The 21,898-nt window shown below is 36.8% G+C and overlaps 1 protein-coding gene across 1 annotated transcript in view; it reads right to left on the minus strand.

The window, feature by feature from the left end:
• Nucleotides 1–2,458: 2,458 nt before the first annotated feature.
• The window catches only part of ranbp10 (RAN binding protein 10), a 35,413-nt gene continuing 15,973 nt past the window's right edge, over nucleotides 2,459–21,898 (minus strand). Inside the window, exons 4-15 of the mRNA XM_065283195.2 lie at nucleotides 16,759–16,926; nucleotides 16,566–16,588; nucleotides 16,102–16,286; nucleotides 15,864–15,976; nucleotides 15,461–15,569; nucleotides 12,817–12,965; nucleotides 12,337–12,529; nucleotides 12,055–12,191; nucleotides 7,685–7,830; nucleotides 7,167–7,278; nucleotides 6,873–7,014; nucleotides 2,459–5,026 (exon numbers count right to left, since the gene is read on the minus strand). Of these exons, the coding sequence (XP_065139267.1) occupies nucleotides 6,884–7,014; nucleotides 7,167–7,278; nucleotides 7,685–7,830; nucleotides 12,055–12,191; nucleotides 12,337–12,529; nucleotides 12,817–12,965; nucleotides 15,461–15,569; nucleotides 15,864–15,976; nucleotides 16,102–16,286; nucleotides 16,566–16,588; nucleotides 16,759–16,926 (1,466 nt within the window). The 3' untranslated portion in view covers nucleotides 2,459–5,026; nucleotides 6,873–6,883. The remainder of the gene's footprint in view (nucleotides 5,027–6,872; nucleotides 7,015–7,166; nucleotides 7,279–7,684; nucleotides 7,831–12,054; nucleotides 12,192–12,336; nucleotides 12,530–12,816; nucleotides 12,966–15,460; nucleotides 15,570–15,863; nucleotides 15,977–16,101; nucleotides 16,287–16,565; nucleotides 16,589–16,758; nucleotides 16,927–21,898) is intronic.

Here is a 21,898-nt window from a genome sequence, read left to right on the forward strand (position 1 = left end):
GAGAATTAAGCATTCCAACGAGCCATGTAATATACATTTAACGTAGTTATAATTGTCTGCATTTTTTAAATTACCAAAATGATCTTAGAAAAAAGAAGTTGGGCATTATTGCATTACTCACTGCCTTACAAACTTGAAAGGCTACCTAAGCCTAATGCATAAGATACCATCAAGCAGTGCGTTCTAAACTGTGGGCTGCAGGGGGCGTGGTTGTGTTGCTTCTCACTTTGCTATCATATAATATAGCTAGATTTGCTATCATATAATGTAGCTAGATAAGATAATAGTAAAAAATAATTATCTTACCTTCGCCAGAATAATCTGTCAGTTATATGGTAGGGCACATAATTCACACATAGAAATTCACACGAAATCCTGCTGGTTTAGACTGTAAGTTAGAGACACCTGCCTCAGGACTTCCACAGCTTCAGAGGCTGTCTGTCAAACTATGCGCTATAGATGGAGGCTATGTTTTAGGTTTTTTGTTACGATGTCTTTGTTCAGCGATTTGACATTCATCGTTTACTACCATAAAAAAGATGGGCATTGCATCTTTTGATACGTTTTTGCGTGGTCATATTTCTTTGAAGCTTCTCTCAATGCGATGTAAGCCCTCTGAATAGAGGAAATTGGCGCCCTCTGTCGTTCATGAAGATCATTTTATTTCTATAGTTACCTAACAGCTCATGTGATTCACAAAAAGGTACGTTTGTAAATTGTTACAGCACAAGAAACCGCAAGAATGACAAAAAAAAAAAAAGGATAAAAATATGCCATCCAAAAATATTGAAACATACTCAACAACAGCATTTAGTTGTTATTAATGATCCGGAAAATGCTTTTCCGGTATGGATGTGTAATGTGTTGCCATTACAAACTTCCAGCTTAATGCATCCCATTTTTTTTTACTTTAAAGCCCACTCACACAACATTTGAAGGCCCCTATTTATCATTTTTACCCAATTGAATATTAAAGAGCTTGGTAACTATAACGATGTATGATTATCGTAAAAATAACCCAACACTATAAGACACTTGCATAGATCTTGCATTTTAGTTGATTTAACGTTGACAATGCTTTTGATGTTTATTTTAAACACTTGTCTAACGTTATGGACAAACTCCTCAGCTGGTTAAGATGGGTGTGCTCTCCCAACCTGGCTAAAACAGGGCCTTAAAGGGATAGTTCACCCCAAAATGAAAATTCTGTCATCATTTACTCACTCTCATGTTGAGTACATGACGACAGAATTTTAATTTTTGGATGTACAATCCCTTTAACCCCCTAAACAAGCTAAGACTTTTTCTTTTGGTCTGTGGTTGTCAACGGTGAACTTTATGAAGAGGAATTTAGTAGATGCAAACTCTACATATTTAAAGGGTTAAAGATGTTGCTGCCCTTCATGCCATTTTGTTTACTCATGACTTTAAGAGAATGGCAAGGTATGTTTTTCAGTTAACTCTAACAAATGCTGATGAATCTAACAGCTCACCTATAATATATGGGGGTTGTTATGGAAAAATGAATAAAAAAATGTACCAAGTGCACATTATTTTCACATACTAAATGAAAAAGTGTTGTTAATGTAAAACTATAAGTTATCATTATAACACCTTAATGAGCATTGTTGTTACAGAATGTCCAGAAATGAAGTCCAAAAAGGGGCAAAAGGGGGTAAATCAGGGGTGTCTGGGCCCGGCGCTTATCCTCTGAGAAAGACCAATAACCCCAATGCTTCATCCAAATACCTGTGTGTTTTATCTATTCCCTTACATGTAGACTGTAAGGGGAAAAAATGGTCCCTGGGGCAGTACCCATTAAAAAGATCTAATAATTTAGGCACAGATACATTTGGTACAAATATGCACCAAATGTATCATACTACTAATATGAACTATTTAGATGCAACGGTGTACTTTTTTAAAGTGTACCACCCCAGTGACAACTAGGGACCCTTTTTCCTGAAAGTGTATGCATAATTTATTTGAATCATAATTTATTTTTCCATTGAAAATATTGCTTTATTTGCAATGAACATTTGAACCAATCATAAAGTTTTAATCTTTATAACCTTTGCATAAAACATGAAAACACTTGTAGCTGCACCATTAATTGATATTGTTACAAAACTGCATGACTAAACTTAAACGCAGCATCACTTTTCTTCCCTCTTCCAACTGCAAAGAGAAGAAATACCAGGGCCCTATCAGTACATAAACTATGAGTTCATTTGTCGGCCAGCCAGAATTCACAGGAGACACATGAGACTCGCCTCTCTTCTTCAACCTACATTGGGATATCTTTAACAGCAGGCAATGGATCTGCACACACAATCACATAGTACACAAAATACTGTTCTACATGTATCATTGTGTAATACAACCTTATCACTAGTATTAGTATTTTTATTACATGCAAAGAAAGAACTGTAAAAAATGATACACGACAGACACCATATGCTCATGGATGTGTATTTTAATAAAAATAATTCTGTCAAAATTAAATGAGTACAATATTTCTTTATCATTTTTCCAGTACATAGGTATGTCTCTTTTTATATTTTTTATTGTTTTTCTTTTTATGTTATTTTAAAAGTTTTTAAAGGTTCATGCTAAGTAGAGGGTAACTCATTTCACAATTGCTAAAATAAAACTCAAATAAAATCAAAATTATTATAGAATAAAATTGTGCACAGCTTGCTGTAATCCATTCCGGTTTTCCCACCCCACATCATTGGAGACAGGAATATCACCATGTGACAAAGATGATATTGACGAGAATGATTTTGCCTACTTTCTTCCCTTCCACATATGTACGTAGGTCCCTATTTAAAGCCAATATTAATTTCTAAGATGGATTATTTTAAAACGTCATTGTACATTTTAGGTGGTTACAGGCTATGATGAGTTCCAAATGTATTTGGCATTAAAAAGCCGCCCCATGACAATGGATCTTAAACGTACAGGTCAGTAGAAGTACAAGCGGTTCTCTATACAGCCATTTTACAACATTAAAACAGTTATGGCTCACACGATGTCTCCATGCAAAACCACCATTTAATAATAAGATTGATCCATCTATTTAAGTGAAAAGGTTTAGTAAGTTAACTAAAATCATCGAGGGTCAGATTTTACTCCTATTTTCATAAAGTAGTTCCAAAATTGGAAAAACATTTTATTTATTGAAGAGCATGTGTGGTCTTAAATGGGGACCCAATTCCTTCTGGTGACCCTGGGACCTTTGACCTTTAAGATTATCCAGACCAATATAGTTACTGTACTACACACACCTTCTACCTGAACACCTGACATAAAACAACAAGCTAGACAGCACTGTCTAAAGAGTAAATGAGGTATAACTGAAGAGTCACAAAAGCAGGTGATGCTAAGGGAATGTAACAAACAATCTCATAATGGCCAGCAGCAAAATGGGGTAAAACTGACTAAGCTACATTCAACACCATGGCGGCGCGCTGGCTGAGTGAAATGCTGGGTCGACGTGTGGGACTGATTGACAGTTTTCCTTCATGGACCATCAGATTCAAAGAAACTAAAGGGAGTGAAGCAAACACCCAACAGAGAAAAAAACAGGCTGCTGCTAAAATGACATAAAAGACTGTATAAGTGCCTGAGCCATTGTTAATAATATCACACTTAAAAGATTGAGGAAAAAACAAAAAACAGCACTTATATGAGGTTTGCGGTAGCGACAAACACGACTGTGATTTAAGGTGATGTTCAAATGACCAAATAAATAAATGGTTTATTTCGAAACGTAAAATAGACGTTTTGTTAGCGTTTCCTGTTCATTTGTAGGAACCCTGGGTCAGTCAATTGTCTTGCATGAAGCAAGCTTTCTGCCCCTCTATTACTGAAGAGGAGAGGTAGACGGATACAGTAATGCGCCATGTGCATCAACTGAAGTACAGTGCATCCAATGGTAACAAAACTTTAACAACAGCACTTAACAGCCAATAAAACATCCGATAACAAACGTTGAAATGGTGTCAGTCTGTAGTCATTAATCTAACAGAAGGACTATAAACACAGTGACACTATTCACATGGGTATAAAACATACAGAATTAGCATAAGAAGTTAGTTTCAGCGGAGCATCTCGATAATCAAAGTATTTTTTTCTCAGAAACTTTATGGTTTTATTTGGTACAGCCACAAAATCAGAAAACCACGCTAACTTCAATATACCTAACTTAAAACAAAAACTGAAGGTTGATAACATTTGCATGATACCCACTGCTATAAAGATGGTAAAATATCATTAAAATAGATCATTTTGGGAAAAGGTCTACTGTTCAAAATATAATCACTTACATTGGACCCAAAGGCAAGTTTGTGTCGTCACTGTGTGATTGTGTTTAATGAATCTCATGCTGGTGCCTCAATACTAAGGTAGCTTAAAATGTGAGATGCAAGGAGCCATGCAAAACATCTCAAGTCACACGAAACTCCCCGAAGCGCAACATCAATATCTGGTAACTTCCTAAAGGGCCGGCTAAGATTGACACAGAATTGGCTTTTTGTAGAAAAGGACCTGCTTTAAAAACCACAGTGGTGTGGTAAAGCAACATCGGTTTCTGCTAATGTCCCACTTTGAGGACAAAACATTTGTCTAAATACCTGAGCTCTGACTGAGAAACTCATATTTTCAGTAGGAACTTACCATTTATGTATATTCTTGATATGGTATAAAATACTACGCACTGAATTCACCCATGAAATAAACTGGGGAGCTGATTTGATTCGCGATGAGCACAACAAATGGACAAAATATGAACTGAAAAATAAAAACGACTAGATAAACAGAATAATTAATTGTCTTTAAATAGTGTCACACAAATTGTATTTGATAATACTAAATTAAAAAGAAGCCTCTCTTCTCATGTTTCTATTCATTCTGCATGGCTGCTTCATTCTGGCAAACGGCAAGCGACACACCAATTCAAACGCGTGCTCTCGTCATGGCAACCACTTGGAAAAGTCCTCTTCTTAGCTGTCCTGATCATTGCCTGAGGGAAATATACATGCGTGAATGACAGCAGTCAATATGCTTTCCTTCTTAAAATATCACAATGCTATTGTAAATTTGTAATGTAAAGGTGTCAGTGGACAGATCTCTACAAACTTTTATAATTCAAGACTATTCTGCATAAGTATTACATCCTGTTAAAAAGTAGGGCACGTTTACACAACCATGAATGTACTAAAAACAGAAATGCGTTTCTTTTTCCGTTTAAAAAAAATTTATGTGCACACCATGATGTGAACGAAAGGATCCCAGTTCACATGGATCCACAGAAATGACTAAAAATGTGTCATTTTTCGTGACCGACCAGTAGATGGCGATGTTATCTTGTAAAGAAACACTACGTGTTTGCCTACGTACATGTTCTTACACAGCTATTAACTCTTTTCCCGCCATTGACGAGTTAACTCATCAATTAAGAGAAAACTCTTCACTGCCAATGACAGGTATTTCGGCTTTCCGCAATACCGTTATTATCCACCAGGTGGTCTTTTCGCAACTTATAAAACGGGAAGATCGCCCTAGGGCACTGTTTCCCAATCCTGGTCCTCGGGTACCCCCTTCTAGAAAGTTTTAGATGTCTCCTCATTTAAAACACCTGATTTAACTTATCAGTCTCGTTTCATAATGGATAACATGTCTCCCTAACAAGCTGTTGAGTTAAATCAGGTGTGTTGGATAAGGAGACTTCTATAACTTTCTGGAAGGGGGACTCGAGGACCAGGATTGGGAAACACTGCCCTAGGGTAAACATCTGTATGTCCGTGTATGTTTTGAGGATCGCTCTGAATTTGATCTCTATCAAAAGTCCTTCACAAAAACGGAATTATCTCAGCTTTTTGCTCAAAATTTTGTGTTTTTGAAGAAACCTACCCATATTTGAGAGGTGATAAAAAAACTAATGAAGGATGAATGAAAGTTTTTTTGTTTGTTTGTTTAAAAGCAGAGGGTCTGTTCTTTCATTTGATATATTGTATGTTTATTTATTTTATGAAGGAAATTTTCTGGAAGGCATTAAACTTTTGTGAAAATCATGAAAAATACTGGCGCTGGCCTGCAACTTTAAAAAACTGGCGGGGAAAGAGTTAAAGACGGGGTGCGTGATTTTTGAAAAACACTTTGGAAAAGGGAGTCGGGTCGACTACCAATACACACTTTTAGCCATTCAGCAGTAAGGGGCGTGTCTACTAACCGACATTGTTGCCTGTGTTGGGTATGTGTGGGGCGGGTCTATCAAAAGAAGGTCCAGATTTTATTGGGGTAGGGGCGTGTTTGTTTAGGTGATTTCAAATATCAACATTGGATTTCAGAGATCATGCTCCCCACCTTTAATACAAACAATTAAGATGACAAAAGCAATTTTGTATGTTTGGATGATGAGGTAGGTTTATTACGAAAAGTGACCCTGGACTAAAAAGCAGCCAAATTTTTTAATATTTTTTGGAAATATTTTAATAACCCTGTATCTTGAGTAGCACAAACACAGTCCTGTAGGCAGCCATTGTTCGTATGTTTGTGATGAACTTGAACATGCCTGCAGACTGAATACGTACAGTAATATGTATGCGCATGATGCCACCATTGTCACAGATTTGTTATTTACACGGAAACTATAACAGCATTGAAAACTTTTCGAAAATGTGCACTCTGAAGCCCATTTTGCATTTTCAGGCTGAACAGCTAAAACGAATGAACAGCCAAAACGCATAAAAAGGTTCTAGATTTTGGTTAAAAACAATGTCATGTAAACAGCCCCCTAGTGCCTAGACAACAGATAAACAGTGTAAAATAGACAACATGGGTGATATCAACAGCAGTGTCTCTCTCACCTGGACTGGGGCTAGTGCAAAAAGTTGTCAACTCTGGCGAATGAACAAGACCCAGAGCGGACCCTGGCCATCAGCTGCACACACTCAGTGGCCTGACCCAAAGCCAGCATGAGAGGAGGCTGTTTGGGCAAGTTCTGAGATTCTGAATAAAGAGAAAAGTGTCGACAATAAGCAATCACAATAATTAAATATATAAGTTTTAACCAACAAAATCTTTTTGAGTGATTTACATGTTTATTTATCGTCGTCTTGTTGTCACAGTTACATAAAAATCATTTAATATTTGATCTTTACCCAGAATAGCGCTGTTAAGAGCGGAGCAGATCGCCTCTCTCTGCATGGGATCCAGCTGCTGGCCCACGGGGCAGTTCCAGGGGTCTGAATACGCCAATAGACTGAATGCATCCTAAATCACACAGACAGATATGTGGGCACAGACGATACAACTATACTGCTGCCCACAGAGCTAATAACCTTTACACTTCCAACATGTCTATTATCATCAGCAACAAACAGGAGGAAGGAGTACAATAGCAGCAGGGGTCTGAGTAATGCAAGCTGTACAAGCAAAGAAAATTTATGATTGCCTCTTGACAACTTCACCAATATTGAATGTAAACAAAACGCAAGCAATCAATGTACACTTCAAACCGAGTTCCTCATATGCTGAATTTCAAGTTCCAATGAAGTTTCACTAAATCAATTTCCATCACTTTAAAGTTCTGAATAATTATTTAAGACTTGTTAAAACATTGTAAAATATTTTCAGATTTTTCATGATTGTGGGAACGCTATGCACCTGCTTCTCTTACCTGCAGCATCTTTTTGTGTGTGGCGTTCTTGCCATACTGGCGACAGAGTTGTTCGCTGAGGGCCTGAAGCTCTCTGCCAAACTGAATCATCCTTTCTGTGGCCGCCTGGTTTCCTCCACACAGCTGTCTGGAGCTGCAGTTGTCATCTAGTAATACAAACATGTTTGCATATTGGCACCTCAGTACATATCTGTACCTAAATGGTACATATTAGGACATTTTAAAAGATACCATCTCAGCGACAGCTTTTATAAATTTTGACAGTTGTGTACCTTTTTTTTGACAGAATTTAGCCAGTGAGGCTATTGGGATATAAATACTGTAAAAAAAAAGATTTTGATATGTGTAGGAATAACCGATGTCACTACATCCAAAAGCCAGAGGGCGCTCTCATGCAGAAACTCATTTACAAACGCATCTTCAGGAAATGGCTTAAGCATATATTTATATTGCTGTTCTTCAAACCTTTTCAGGTATTTTCATGATAAAATAGAATATGTATAATGATTATGTTTGACAAGTGTTGCTTTTTCAAATGCATGTTATAAACGACTCAAACTAACATTGATTTTGGATTGATAAGGACTTCCTAATGATTGAGCTGTGCATAATATCGGCTGTGTGATTCAAAATCGTTATCAGACAGGTATTATTAGTGTATATCGGCATTTATCGTCCCATCCCAATATGTTTTCTTTTGTGATTTAATGCCATGCCAGCTTTCATGAATATTTTTAACCGACATGATTCTCTATGTAATAGGAAAAACAGCTAAAGGTCCTCCATCCAAATAATGCTTAAAGGTGGAATGCATGATCTCTGAAATCCAATGTTCACATTTGAAATCACCTAAACAAACAACGCCCCTACCCCAATAGAATCCGGACCTTCTTTTGATAGACCTGCCCCACACATACGCAACCCAGGCGATGATGTCGGTTAGCAGACACGCCCTGATTACTGCTGATTGGCTACAAGTGTGTTTTGGTACTCGGCCCGACTCACTTTTTTTCAAAAATCATGTACCCTGCCTTTAAAGTCTGTGTAAAGTCTGAATGGGTTCTCAGTTTGTGACATAGGAGAAAATTGTGATATAAACCACCCAGCCAAATATGAACGATAAAAAGAACAGAAAATAAATAAAATAAGTTATCAAAATCTTGGAAAAACAGGAAGGATTCTCTGTCGTCAAACGCTGGGGCCGTGTCCAGTGTCTGCACTTAAACCACGCACACTCGAGGGAAAGCTGCGTTCTCGCTCAACTTTCAAATAGCGATACAATCTGAATGGATGCTCACGATCGTGTTAGGAGCAGGGCCATACGCACAACCGCCGCAATATCATAGAATGTCTATGAACAGGTTCACGCCCTCTTTTGGCGGAAAACAAACTAGACTTCCCATTGACTTCCATACAAAATAGCGGAAAAATACACAAATTTGTTGCTGGGAGAATGAAAGGGACATGTTTTTATATTGACCAAATTAAATGTGTTAAAGGAATATTCCATTTTTTTAAAAGAAAAATCCAGATAATTTACTCACCACCATGTCATCCAAAATGTTGATGTCTTTCTTTGTTCAGTCGAGAAGAAATTATGTTTTTTAAGGAAAACATTGCAGGATTTTTCTCATTTTAATGGACTTTAATAGAGCCCAACACTTAACACTTAACTCAACACTTAACAGTTTTTTTCAACGGAGTTTCAAAAGACTCTAAATGATCCCAAACGAGGCATAAGGGTCTTATCTAGCAAAACGATTTTCATTTTTGACAATAAAAATAACAAATATACACTTTAAGCACAACTTCTCGTTTAAATCCGGTCGTGATGAGCCAACGTGACCCCACGCAATACGTCATAACGTCAAGAGGTCACAGAGGACGAACGCGAAACTCCGCCCCAGTGTTTACAAATGTTGAGAACGAGGACCGTTCCTACGTTGTTGTATGTCAACTGATACTAATTAATGTCTTTAGCACTATTCGGACGGGATTAGTTTTCCAAACAACGTTTGAGTTTCAACGTGTCCCCCAGGACGTCTGTGTTTTATGTACCGATTCGGACGGGATTAAAATGATGCAGGCTATTCCAGAGATGGGAGTGTCTGTTTCATGCATTTGGGCGTTGCAGAAGAGCACGTGCTCTGGATACGCGTGTTTGTAATGTTTAATATTTTGCTTTAAATGTAAAATTATGACAGAACATGTAATTTATTAATTTAATTTTAATAAATCAAAATAAAATATACAAATCCTACTAAAGTAACGTTAGTCTACGTGTTTTATATAACTGTCTGCTTATACTAAACCCAAAGAAATGAAGAAATAATGATTAATAACAATTTATTATCTTTATTAATTAACATTACCATTCCGGAGTTGAACAACTTTGAACGGAGTTTCTTATAACGTTAATGATATTACAGTGGCCAGTCTTAACAGTGTTTGATATTGTGTTGGATATTCAGCTCGTCTTGATTTAATTATTTTATTTTGCCGAATGCGAAAAAACATCCATATCTGAATGAATGGGACTCAGGAAATACAATATACGCGCATTAGTAAGACCTTACGGCAGATCACGTTGGCCAAAACACGAAATGAACCGCGTTTTCAAAAGATATTGCGGGCAAACACAGACATTTGCATCCGGACGGGATTAAATTTCTCAGAGGACCTCTGAGTTCGGCGAAAAACAGTAGGTAAATTGCTCTGGAATTCTTACGGAGGTCGTCAGAGAAAAACACAGACATGGCCGATTCGGACAGGATTAAAAACACAGAGGACCTGTGAGAAGCACGATTTTCTCAGAGTTCCCCCTGTAAAACTAATCCCGTCCGAATAGGGCTTTTGAGTCAGTTTATTGTTTACAATGGTCCGCAAATGTGCGTTTTATATATGTAATACGTGACCTCCCTACGTCACTACGCATTTACGTAAGGTCGCGCTGGACCGGATTTAGACGAGAAGTTGTGCTTTAAAAGTGTACATTTGTTATTTTTATTGTCAAAAATGACAATCGTTTTGCTAGATAAGACCCTTATGCCTCGTTTGGGATTGTTTAGAGTCTTTTGAAACTCCGTTGAAAAAAACTATTACGTGTTGAGTTAAGTGTTAATTGTTGGTGTCTATTAAAGTCCATTAAAATGAGAAAAAATCCTGCAATGTTTTCCTCAAAAAACATCATTTCTTATCGACTGAACAAAGAAAGACATCAACATTTTGGATGACATTGTGGTGAGTAAATTATCTGGATTTTTCTTTTAAGAAAATGGAATATTCCTTAAATGTATCTTTCGCGCTTTCTGGCAGGCAGGGTGGACAGATAATTACTCAAAATGTTTAATCTGAGTGATATCTTAAGTTATTTACGCGCCTGCCGGCTGTGTATGAACGCAACTTTGTTCCGCTATTTTGTATGAAAGTCTATGAGAAGTCTAGTTTGTTTTCCCCAAAAAAGGGGCGTAGACAAAATTCACAGTCAAGTTTCCGGATGTGCCGATAGTCCGTATGCTCGGTGGCTTCAGTGCATCAGAGCCACTCCTGAACACAGAAATGTGAAGAAACTGTTTAACGGTATAAAGCCGCGTTCACATTACATGTTACATGTGTGTCCCTTGTCTCTTTCAAAGAGGTCATTAGGAGGCTTTTCTAAATTTAGTTGTCATAAACAAATGAGTAACGTCCACTCCAGTAACTGACGAGAGACGGATGACGTGAACTCCACTGCTTGGCTCTCATTGGTAGTCACTCCAGAAAGTCACTCATCATTTGCATAAAGTTAAACTTTTCTCAACTTTGTCGCGTGACTGGACACGCCCCATCCGGTCGCCAACGGTCACTGTCGCCGGAAGTCGCCAAGCTTCCATTAAAATAAATGAGATCGTGTTGTCTGCTACTGCTAGTTGCTGCTGATGTGAATGAGGTTTAACTCCACAATTCAGTACTACATAGTTCACAGTCTATCGTCTTACAACAATACATTTAGATATTTAAAGGCAGTTCTTTGAAAAGACTTTTTACAGATTACAAAACAATACAAATAAATTCAATCACACGCTTAAAATATCCCAAAAAACCACAGAATGTATGAAAAAAACTAAGCAGTGCATGTCAGGCTACTATTAAAAACTACAAGATCACTCTCTTCTCTTTGTAACCTTGGAGAAAAAAAAAACAATTAATGCACTAAATTAAACGAGAGCTGAATTTAGCAGCTCTCAAGGGGAAATGAAAGGACAGAACAGAGAACAAGCAGTCACATCAGAATGAAGAATGAACAAAGAATGACTAGAACACAAAAGAGGAAGATGCCATGGGTTCTCAGATCTTTGCACGAGTACGCATGATGTGAGCATGTTCTGTACCTGCTACTCCATTGCCAACACTGCTGTCATCCGCCTGGAGGATCTCCTGGTGTTTGTATGTCCCGTTCATAATGCGTGTTGAGCTCTCGGTCACGCCATTGCTGTAGTGTTCTGCCTCAATCTCCATCTCACTATCACTGTCAACACACAGCCAAAGGACAGTTGGACACTCCACCATGGAAATAAAATCAGTGATAGGCTTATCTCTCATGATATGGAAATAAAAAGTGACTTTTACAGCCACTTTTTGCATCCTTTCACAAAGCACACACAAATACAGACCTAGTCTCCTGGTTGCTGGTGGCACTGTGAGGCTGTGATTTAGTGGAGTCAGTAGAGTTTGACTCGGAGTAATTGACGGAGGAGGGGGAGGAGGATGGAGAGGAGGAGGCGGAGCTTACACCTGTGTACTTGTTGTGGCTCTTATTTTTGTTAGGAGGGGTGACCCCATTACTGCATGTGGGGCTGTCTGCTCCTGTGTCGAGAGGAAAGAGAAAAACCATATGAAGAGACCGTATGAATAAAAGTCTATTACTACATAATACACCCCACTGCAGTGCGAGTGATTCAATTAAGCATCTGTTCTGCATCTTAATAAGAATGTGTGTTCTTGAAGCTGGTTCTTTAGTGTGCTCACCTCAAAGAAATCCTTAGGAAGCTTTGCAGATTTCCACAGAATGCGAATATCCATCTTTACAAAGTTCTATGTGTTTAATATTATAAATATTTCTGTTAATCAGTGCTGAAAAGTGTGTGCGTTACCTGTGTTGTGCAAGTGAGGGTTGGTGGCTCCATGCCGCGGGCTCAGATTGGGTGAGCCGGGGTAGCTGTCCTGGGATTTAGGAGAGCGAACACTAAAGCACCGTACCTCACTGTCTGTACCATTCACCATCTCTACAAACTGCCGACACCTGAGGAGCGACAACAACATTACTTTTTCACCTGATATCACACACACCCACATACACCAATAAACACTCAGAGCTGCCAATCTTTTGAATTGTCTGACAATCAAGTTTCTGTCATCCATTGCACTGGATGACATTGCCGGCTCAGCAATCCATAAAACTGTTGGGTTGTAATTCAACTGTTACCCATCAGAGACTTTGCTGCCTCATCCCCATAGTCCTTGAGATTGAATAACTGACATCTGCTTCCCTGTAAGGTGACGGGAAGCACTCCGTATAATCTTAATAATATTTTCAAATCTTAAAGGGATAGTTCACTTTAAAATGAAAATTCTGTTATCATTTACCCGTTCTCATGTTGTTCTAAATCTGTATGAATTTCTTTTTTCTGATGAAAACGAAAGAAGATATTTTAAGAAATGACGGTAAACACACAGCAGTAAGTGACCATAGACTTCCATAGTAGGAAAAAAAGTATTGTGATAAATGACTAAGAAAATATTTTGATAAATGATGGTAAGCACACAGTTGACGGTACCCATTAAATTCCATCATATTTTTTTATTCCTACTATGGAAGTCTATGGTCACTTACTGCTGTGTGTTTACCATCATTTCTCAAAATATCTTCTTTTGTGTTCATCAGAAAAAAAGAAATTCATACAGATTTAGAACAACATGAGGACGAGTAAATGATGACAGAATTTTTATCCCTTTAAAATAAAATCTGCCAATTCTCCTTATATGTGTGCTGCAAACAGATTTCATTAGCGGCCAGGATTGAAAAATAATTCCTGTAGCGTGAGCCTAACATAAGTATGTGCTATTAATATGATCGTGATGAATTTACAGCAACCCCAGGGTCCCCGATGATCGTTTTCGTGGTGGAGTAAAACATTGTTGTAAAACATGTTTAATATTTACAATCAGAAATCCTGTTGTGTGGGGGAACCCCGAAAACGTACATGCACGCTGTAGACTGCCACGTGAAACGAAACAATATCCAATCAGAAAGTGAGCTGATGAAAGATAACTATAATAAACACAGTCATGGCACAGCAGGCAAAGAAATCTGATATGTAAAATGAAGTCCAGAGAATTAACTCTTTCCTCGCCATTGACGAGTTATCTCATCAATTAAGAGAAAACATTTGCATAAAAAAACATGTTCTGATGAATTTTTATCCACTAGATGGCACTTATCCAATTTGTGAAAAAACTGAAGCCAAAACGTTATTTACTTATTTTAAACTCTGTGTATGTTTTGATAATCGTTTGGATTTGGTCTCTTACAAAATTCCTTCACAAAAATGCAATTATTTCAGCTTTTTGCTAAAAAATTTTTTTTTAAAGAAAAATACCCATATTTAAGAGTGTATAAGCAGAGAAAAAATATAGATATGATGAAACGTTCCCCCCCCCTTTTGTTTGTTTGTTTGAAAGCAAAGGGTCGGTTCTTTCATTTGATATATTTGTATGTTCAGTGGAAATGAATTACACACAAGTGAACGGTGAAGATAACTCACTAGAAAATGTCTTGTTGTGCTGTCAAGTGTCAAAATAGGAATGCCAAAAAAGTACCATCGTCGAAGACACCATTTGAAGATAAACGTAGGTGTTTATGATTGTAATTTGCCCTTAAACGGACAGACTGGAGTAATGAAATCATCTGGAAATCTTTTAATAATTAGAATAGAAAATAGTTAGAGAAGATGTCTGGTGTTCTGTTGAAGTCTGATCCCTCTATGTGTTTCTTATATCGTTTTCATCATGTTAAGCTTATTATTTATTTAGAAAGATTTTATATTTAAATGGGTTATACTTAAAAAGCAATAATATCACCATTTATTAAATATTTCATACTTTATCCGTTTTCTATTATTTATTTTTACCTTATATCTTGTCTTCTTCCTCTTTGTTCTAAAATTATTATGTTTACATACTTAATAAATATATAAATATAGCACACACACATGATGTAAAGTGTTATTAATATATAAACAAGCCTATGCATATTAATTTGTATGTAAACATAATAGTTTTAGAGCAAACACGTAGGCTATAAATATAAGGAAGAAATAATAGAAAACAGGAAAATAATGAAATATTTCATAAATGATATTATATAGAATACATGATAGTATTGCTTAGTTTTTATATGTACTTTAGCGATTCATAATGGAAAAATAATTGATTTACCAATAAAGAACCATACATACATGCACATATATCAGTAGCCAAGCCATTTAAACATTTAATTTATCTAAAAAATAAACGTAACGTGATGAAAACGCTGTAAGAAACATAACAGTAAGGAGAAACAGACTTCGACAGAACAACCGTTCCATAAAAATCACAGTTTAATGCTAAAACACTTCACACCGCTACTGCAGAGCTGTGGGCTCCTCCCACAAAAAAAAAAGGTCATCATTGTTTGCAAACATGCAAAAGGTCTATTGAAGAGGTCTGTATGGGGTGTGTGATTGTGGAAACACTCACTTCAACATGAAGAGTAAATTGGGGTTGTGTTCTAGCAGTCCGGGATACAACTGCTGTGTAGCTTCAATAGCTTCTCCAACACGCCCTGCCAATACCAGCTTCTGTATTCCTGTGAAGACAATGAAAAGATGAAAGATGTGATTTGTCATATACACAGTTTTGACTTGGAAGTCAGATTCCACAACTAGCTTCACTAACAAAATAAGTATGATATGATCCCTAGTTATCTAATTTTCTTTATCAATAGATGAATACTGTTCAAGGTGGCCATCTTAATCATGCTCCTAATAATGCCAGGATTTTGTGGCCATATTGGATGTCCTTCAGTAAGAAGCATTGTGTCAAGCACAGTAAAACTTTAAATTTCCCATAACATACATATTTACTTATATGATCCACTTACTCTGTCTGTTTTTTATTGAGGTTTGGTCCTCTTGAATCATGGTCTCTGTGGCTCTGGCAAAGGCCATTGCTGTGGCACAATACCCATGATGCACCAGGTAGCTGGACACCATGCTGTAAACATCAAAAAACACAGTGTAGTGATTATATAGTGATATTATACCAGGTGCATCCTAGACAGTTTCAATGTATTTAACAAAGCACATATTAATGTCATGACATTGATAGTGGCTGCTCACTTCTGTAGCACTGCCTGCCAGTCTCCCAGTCTTTCTCCGATGGGGAACCGGGCAATCATGCTGTGGATCTTAGCTCTCCATTCGCTCATATAGTCTTCAATGTCAAACACAAAAGGCTGTTGGCCAAAGTTAGCATCTACTATCTCTCCTGGAGTCTGTAGCCCTACTGTGGGGTACAGGTTAGGCTGAAATTAAAGCCAGAGAAAAACAAAGATAGAACATGAGATTGCATAAAGGGTTTGTTATGTAACATCATGATACATTCCCAGAAATCTTGTTTTTAGTACACAAGAACCTGGAAACGATGCAGAATCTTAAATGCATTTTACATCATAACCTTTTTTTGTAAATGTATTCGAAATCCAGGTTAAAATTAGATTTGTAATCCCAGGTTTGTAATGTAGACGATGACTCCTGTACCTTACTGTATCATTAAGAGAATGACTGAAGATCCGTTTACTTACTGGGAGATCTGTGAACGCCACACCTAGAGAAACACAAAAATTCAAGGCTGCTTAGTAATGTTCATTCAGAGGTTACATAAGCAAACTAGTAAACTAGTAACACAGCTAGAACAAGTCTGTAGCTGCTTAGTTTATCATTCGATACTCAATGCTGTAAAAGTTAATATGATCATAATAACCAATAAAGTATTACCTAAACTGTGTCCATTCTTGGTGTAAAAGCATGTGTTATTGATAAGGTTCACGCAGCAGCCTATAACGTCACCCGTTGTAAAGGTTGGCCCATACGGTTGGCCAGTCCCTGAGGAGCAGAAGGAGTGTCCGTCGTCACCATGGTAACCATAGGAGTGCTTGTCCCAACCTGAAGGGAGCAGAAAAACAAAGTGATTTCAAAGTCATTCCTTTCAAAAAACACTAGAATCTGCTGACTTTAGTTCTGCACTGATAATGAAGAAAATGTAAAAGTTAAACTATAAGAAATGAATGAGTTTTGCAGGTATACATGACAAATAAATGAATCCTCTATACTGATTTATCAATTATAAGCCTACAATGTTTTATAGTTTGGTAAGTTTGATAACTTTATACATAAATTATGAGCCCTGCCCCGTTATCATAATTGTGCAGAAAAGAATATGTGGTGGACTTTCGTGTGAATTTACTAACCCAGCTGACAATGAAATTATAAGAGTCGGTCACATGCGCTCACTGGGTAGGATGACCCTTACAAGAACCACTGAAATAAGCTTTGTAGTGTATAAAAAGTGAACTTAAAATGTGTATGTCCATCTTGAAGCTGGCTTGGGGAGCTGCTGGAACAGTCATTATAAATTTTACAAGACCAGAAAGTCACACTGCCACCAAGAGGAGAGGCCTGACTACATTACTGACAGGTCCTTAAAGGGATACTTCACCCAAAAATAAACACAAAAGAAGATATTTTGATAAATGATGGCAAGCACACAGCTGTTGTGACCATTGACTTCTATAAGTAGGAAAAACAAATGCAATGAAATTCAATGGGTACCGTCAACTGTGTGCTTGCCATCATTTATCACAATACTATGGAAGTCTACAATTAGTCATGTGCTGCTTACCATTTATCAAAATATCTTCTTTTGTCTTTTTTCTGATAAACACATTCATACAGGACAGGTTTAGAACAACCCGAAGATGAGAAAATGATCAAATTTTTATTTTTAGTTCAACTATTCCTTTAAATGTGACTCAACAGCTTAAACATGATCAGTACACGGTAACAAACAGTATTTATATTTATATTCTATTATATTATATTTGAAAACAAGTAAACATCTGCATTCTTTGAATGACAAACCGAACAGATGCCCAGATAGTGATGAAAGAGAAAGTGTGGGCAGCGGGGTCATGCATTGAGGTATTAGATTAATCTGTCGAGCCGTGCGGACACGGTTATTACTGCTAAAGCAAAGCTCTGTGTACCCTTCATGCTAATGAAATAGGCAGGGCTCCAGTATAGGATCAGAGACAGAGGTTGATGCTTAAAAACATTACACTTAGGCCTAGTCCACAAAGACATTTTTATAAAGAGGTTTTCCCTCATTTATAAAAAAAAAAAAATTTCACTGCGTCCACATGGACATGCAAAAACCTGGTGTGAAGGGCTGTTAAGAGCATGCCAAACCAACAGATGACGATATATCCCTTGGCCAAAAAATTTTGTTAAACTAAACTTTTTCAACCTTTTTACTCCAACCAGCCCGTCTGGCACCAACAACCATGCCACGTTCAAAGTCCCATTTGTTCCTTATTCTGTTGCTCGGTTAAAACTTCAGCAAGTCATCTTTATCAAGTCTATATCACTAAATGCATGAGTTGTTGCCATGAATTGCCTGATTAGCGATTTGTATTAACAAGCAATTACACAGGTGTGTCTATTACAGTGGCCAAAATATAAAAAAACTAAATGTAAACTAAACAAATAATACACCAGCAAAGATCCAGTTGAAAAGGCTGTAAATGCTCGGACCAGTACAATTCCACCATATTCTAAAAAGCACTCAGCAAAGGTTTAACATAGAGGGCACAGAGGTCAAATCACACAAGCTATAGCCAGCACACACATGCAGAATTGACTAGATTGCTCCAAAGCATTTGAAAGGCTTAGGCACAGTGGAGAAGCCAAAAAGCAGGTGACAGTATTATGTGATAGGTCATGGAGAGAGACATAAACCAAACAGTGTCCAAATGAATGGTGTCTTTTGCTGCATATTTGACCTACTGTTCTTTCAGGTTTTCGTTTACTATACAGCAACTCTATTTCTTATTTATGCATGTAGAATAAGCAGCCGTAAAGCTTTATAGACATCAAAAAGCTAGTGATGTTAGGTCAAATACAGACTCCTGAATCTTTCTTATTATTTCTCTAGATTACTTTGCTCATCTACCTTAACGAATTTAGTTATACGAGCTGTTCTTTATATTTAGCAAGAAATTATAAATTCATTTTAAAAGGTACAGTGTATAACATTTAGGAAGATTAATTAACATCCAGCCCCTTCCTTGGCCACCATTTTTCGAACTCGACCAGGCTCGACCAATTACATTCCCCGGCACGACCTCACACAGAATTTTGGGACAAGACGATGATGGAGACAGCAAGTAAACCAAACATTTGATTCGGACGTGCCTTAATGTTTTCCTGCCTTGGAAAGCTGCCTCAGAAGGCATGATTTTGAGTTTTCGGCCCCAGTTGTTGTCTCAGACGATGACGTGTTTGTCCTGTGGCGACTAACGAAGCTTTACTATGCGTTTTGAAAAGTATGGGTGACAATTGGACTGAGCCATTTGTTGCAATTTAAAGTCTCACGACTAGGTGCTGCTAAAACTTCCTGATTATACCTTTAATCAGAGACCTCACTAATATTAATCAGTCTATTAAACATTGTTAGTATTCACTTCACATTCACTATTATTTCAATAAAACTATTGAATTCATCACTTATTTATCAATTTACTATTTGGGACATTCCATTTATTTTGGGATGTTTCATTTATTTGACAGCCTTACTGTGCAATCTCTGTATGCCTATTAATGACAGGACACACATTATTATTTTTCCAAAGTGCTTAAGACTTTTAGAGGTAAAGTTTTATCTTTTTATCTTTTGCTTTTAAATTATAATGACTTTGTGATGTCTTCTTCCTTTGCTCACTCCTTTGTTTAATAACTTCATGGGTAAAAAAGATTTTTGGGATTCACAGAAAAAAAAAACTCAAGAAGAACACTCCACATTTGCAAGGTCATTTTCAAAGCCGCCTCTTTTTCTTTTTCAGACATGTTGAGACATGTTTCATGTCACATTTGAGAAAGGAAAAATTAGATTTACATTTATTTATTTAGCAGATGCTTTCATCCAAAGCTACTTACAGGTTAGATAAGGGTTAAATAATAGACGAAGCAGAGGTGTAAAGTACTCAAGTAAATGTACTTCGTTACTGTACTTAAGTATTTTTTGGGCTACTTTGTACTTGTACTGAGTATCAAAAATATAGGCAACTTTTACTCTCTACTCAATTACATTTTTGATTGGGTATTTGTACTCTTTACTCCACTACATTTGAAATGACACTTAACGTTACTCGCTACATTGTTTATTCGTCAAATAAAAACAAGACGAAAGTGTCAGAGGGTGATGATGGATAGAATCTGTGGTCGCGAGGTTACACGCACACACACAACTGAGGGACTTCATTTGGCTCTGCGCAGAGCAACCGTATGAAATCAAAGTACTGCGAGAGCGAATCAAATGCATATGGAGAAGTCTGGTCTCGCGGTACTTTGATGTCAAACGCTGAATGGCTTGCATTGAGCCACCGTAGCGGGACATCTGCGTGCTGCGTATGTCATAAACTGTAGAGAAAAGTTCGCGTCTGGTCTGAGAGAAGAGATAAAGAGCAAACATATGGATGCATATCACATTTGCTTCAGTCAAGGGACCATTTTTTAAACATGTGATGCTACAATCAAAACAAAAGTGATGCGCGATTGCAGGAGGGTCATCCCGCAACTCAAAGGCAAGCACAAATGTTTATATACTCTGATGCTACCTTATCAGCTAACCTGAGCTGGTACATAACTTGATATAACTTACTATATAAGCCAAAATAAACCAGCGAGGTCCTGTACTGATTGCCCAAGTAACTTAAGTACATTATAAGATTGATAATAAGTGTACAATTTTACTGTCCTCACATTTAATCAAGAATGCTGTAATGTATTTACTGTAAAGAGGGATGCATGACGGAAGAAATGTAGTGCACTAATGTGAGAGAGTGGTGTTACGTACTACATGTGTTTACAATTAATCTTTTAAATGAACAACTTCACGTTTTTAATATGCATTATCATATTTCTGTTGGTGTAATTTTAGTTTACTGGAATTTTCTAAATATAAAAATTATATCTTTTTTAGGATAGGCCTATATAAGAATATTTGGTAACACTTTACAACAAGGTTCATTAGTTAACAGTAGTTAATGTATTAACCAACTTGAACAAACCATGAGCAATACATTTGTTACATCATTTATTCATCTTTGTTAATGTTAGTTAATAAAAATGTAAGCTTTAATTGTTTGTTCATGTTAGTTCAGAGTGCATTAACTAATGTTAACAAGATTTTAATAAAGTATTAGTAATTGTTGAAATTAATATTAACAAAGATGAATAAATGCTGTATAAGTGCAGTTCATTATTAGTTCATGTTAACTAATGTAGCTAACTAATATTAACCAATGAACCCCACTGTAAATTGTTACCATATATTTATATCACAAAGTTAGGCTATATATTTTTCAGCATGGCACATTCAAGTACACAATGACACTAGACTAAAATTAAATGGGTTTAAATTAAATGTAATTTAGATTTCTAGACTAAAATCTTATGGCATTTAGATGAATAAAATTAGACAAAAAACTAAATAAATTCAGATGACAAAAATATGACTAAAACTAAATAAAATTTTAGTCAAAAGAAGACTATGACTATGTTTAATCTGTGTTTGTTCTGCCAGGTCAAAATTTTGAGGTGTTTGATTTCTTTTCTATATTAGGAAATAAAACCTCATAAATAAACTTTCTTAGTTTTCACTGCCCAGACCTACAATGTCTCTTTGTGTTGAGGACTAGTGCATCTTTGAGCCAACATTCAGTACGAGTAAAAATACTTGAGAACTTTTAAATTGGGTTACTTTAATACTTTTACTCAAGTCGTATTTAAATTGGTGACTTTTAACTTGTAGTGGAGTAATTTTTACAGTAAGGAATTTGTACTTTTACTCAAGTATGGC

This window comes from Paramisgurnus dabryanus, chromosome 9 (assembly GCF_030506205.2).
Source record: "Paramisgurnus dabryanus chromosome 9, PD_genome_1.1, whole genome shotgun sequence".
NCBI lineage: Eukaryota > Metazoa > Chordata > Actinopteri > Cypriniformes > Cobitidae > Paramisgurnus > Paramisgurnus dabryanus.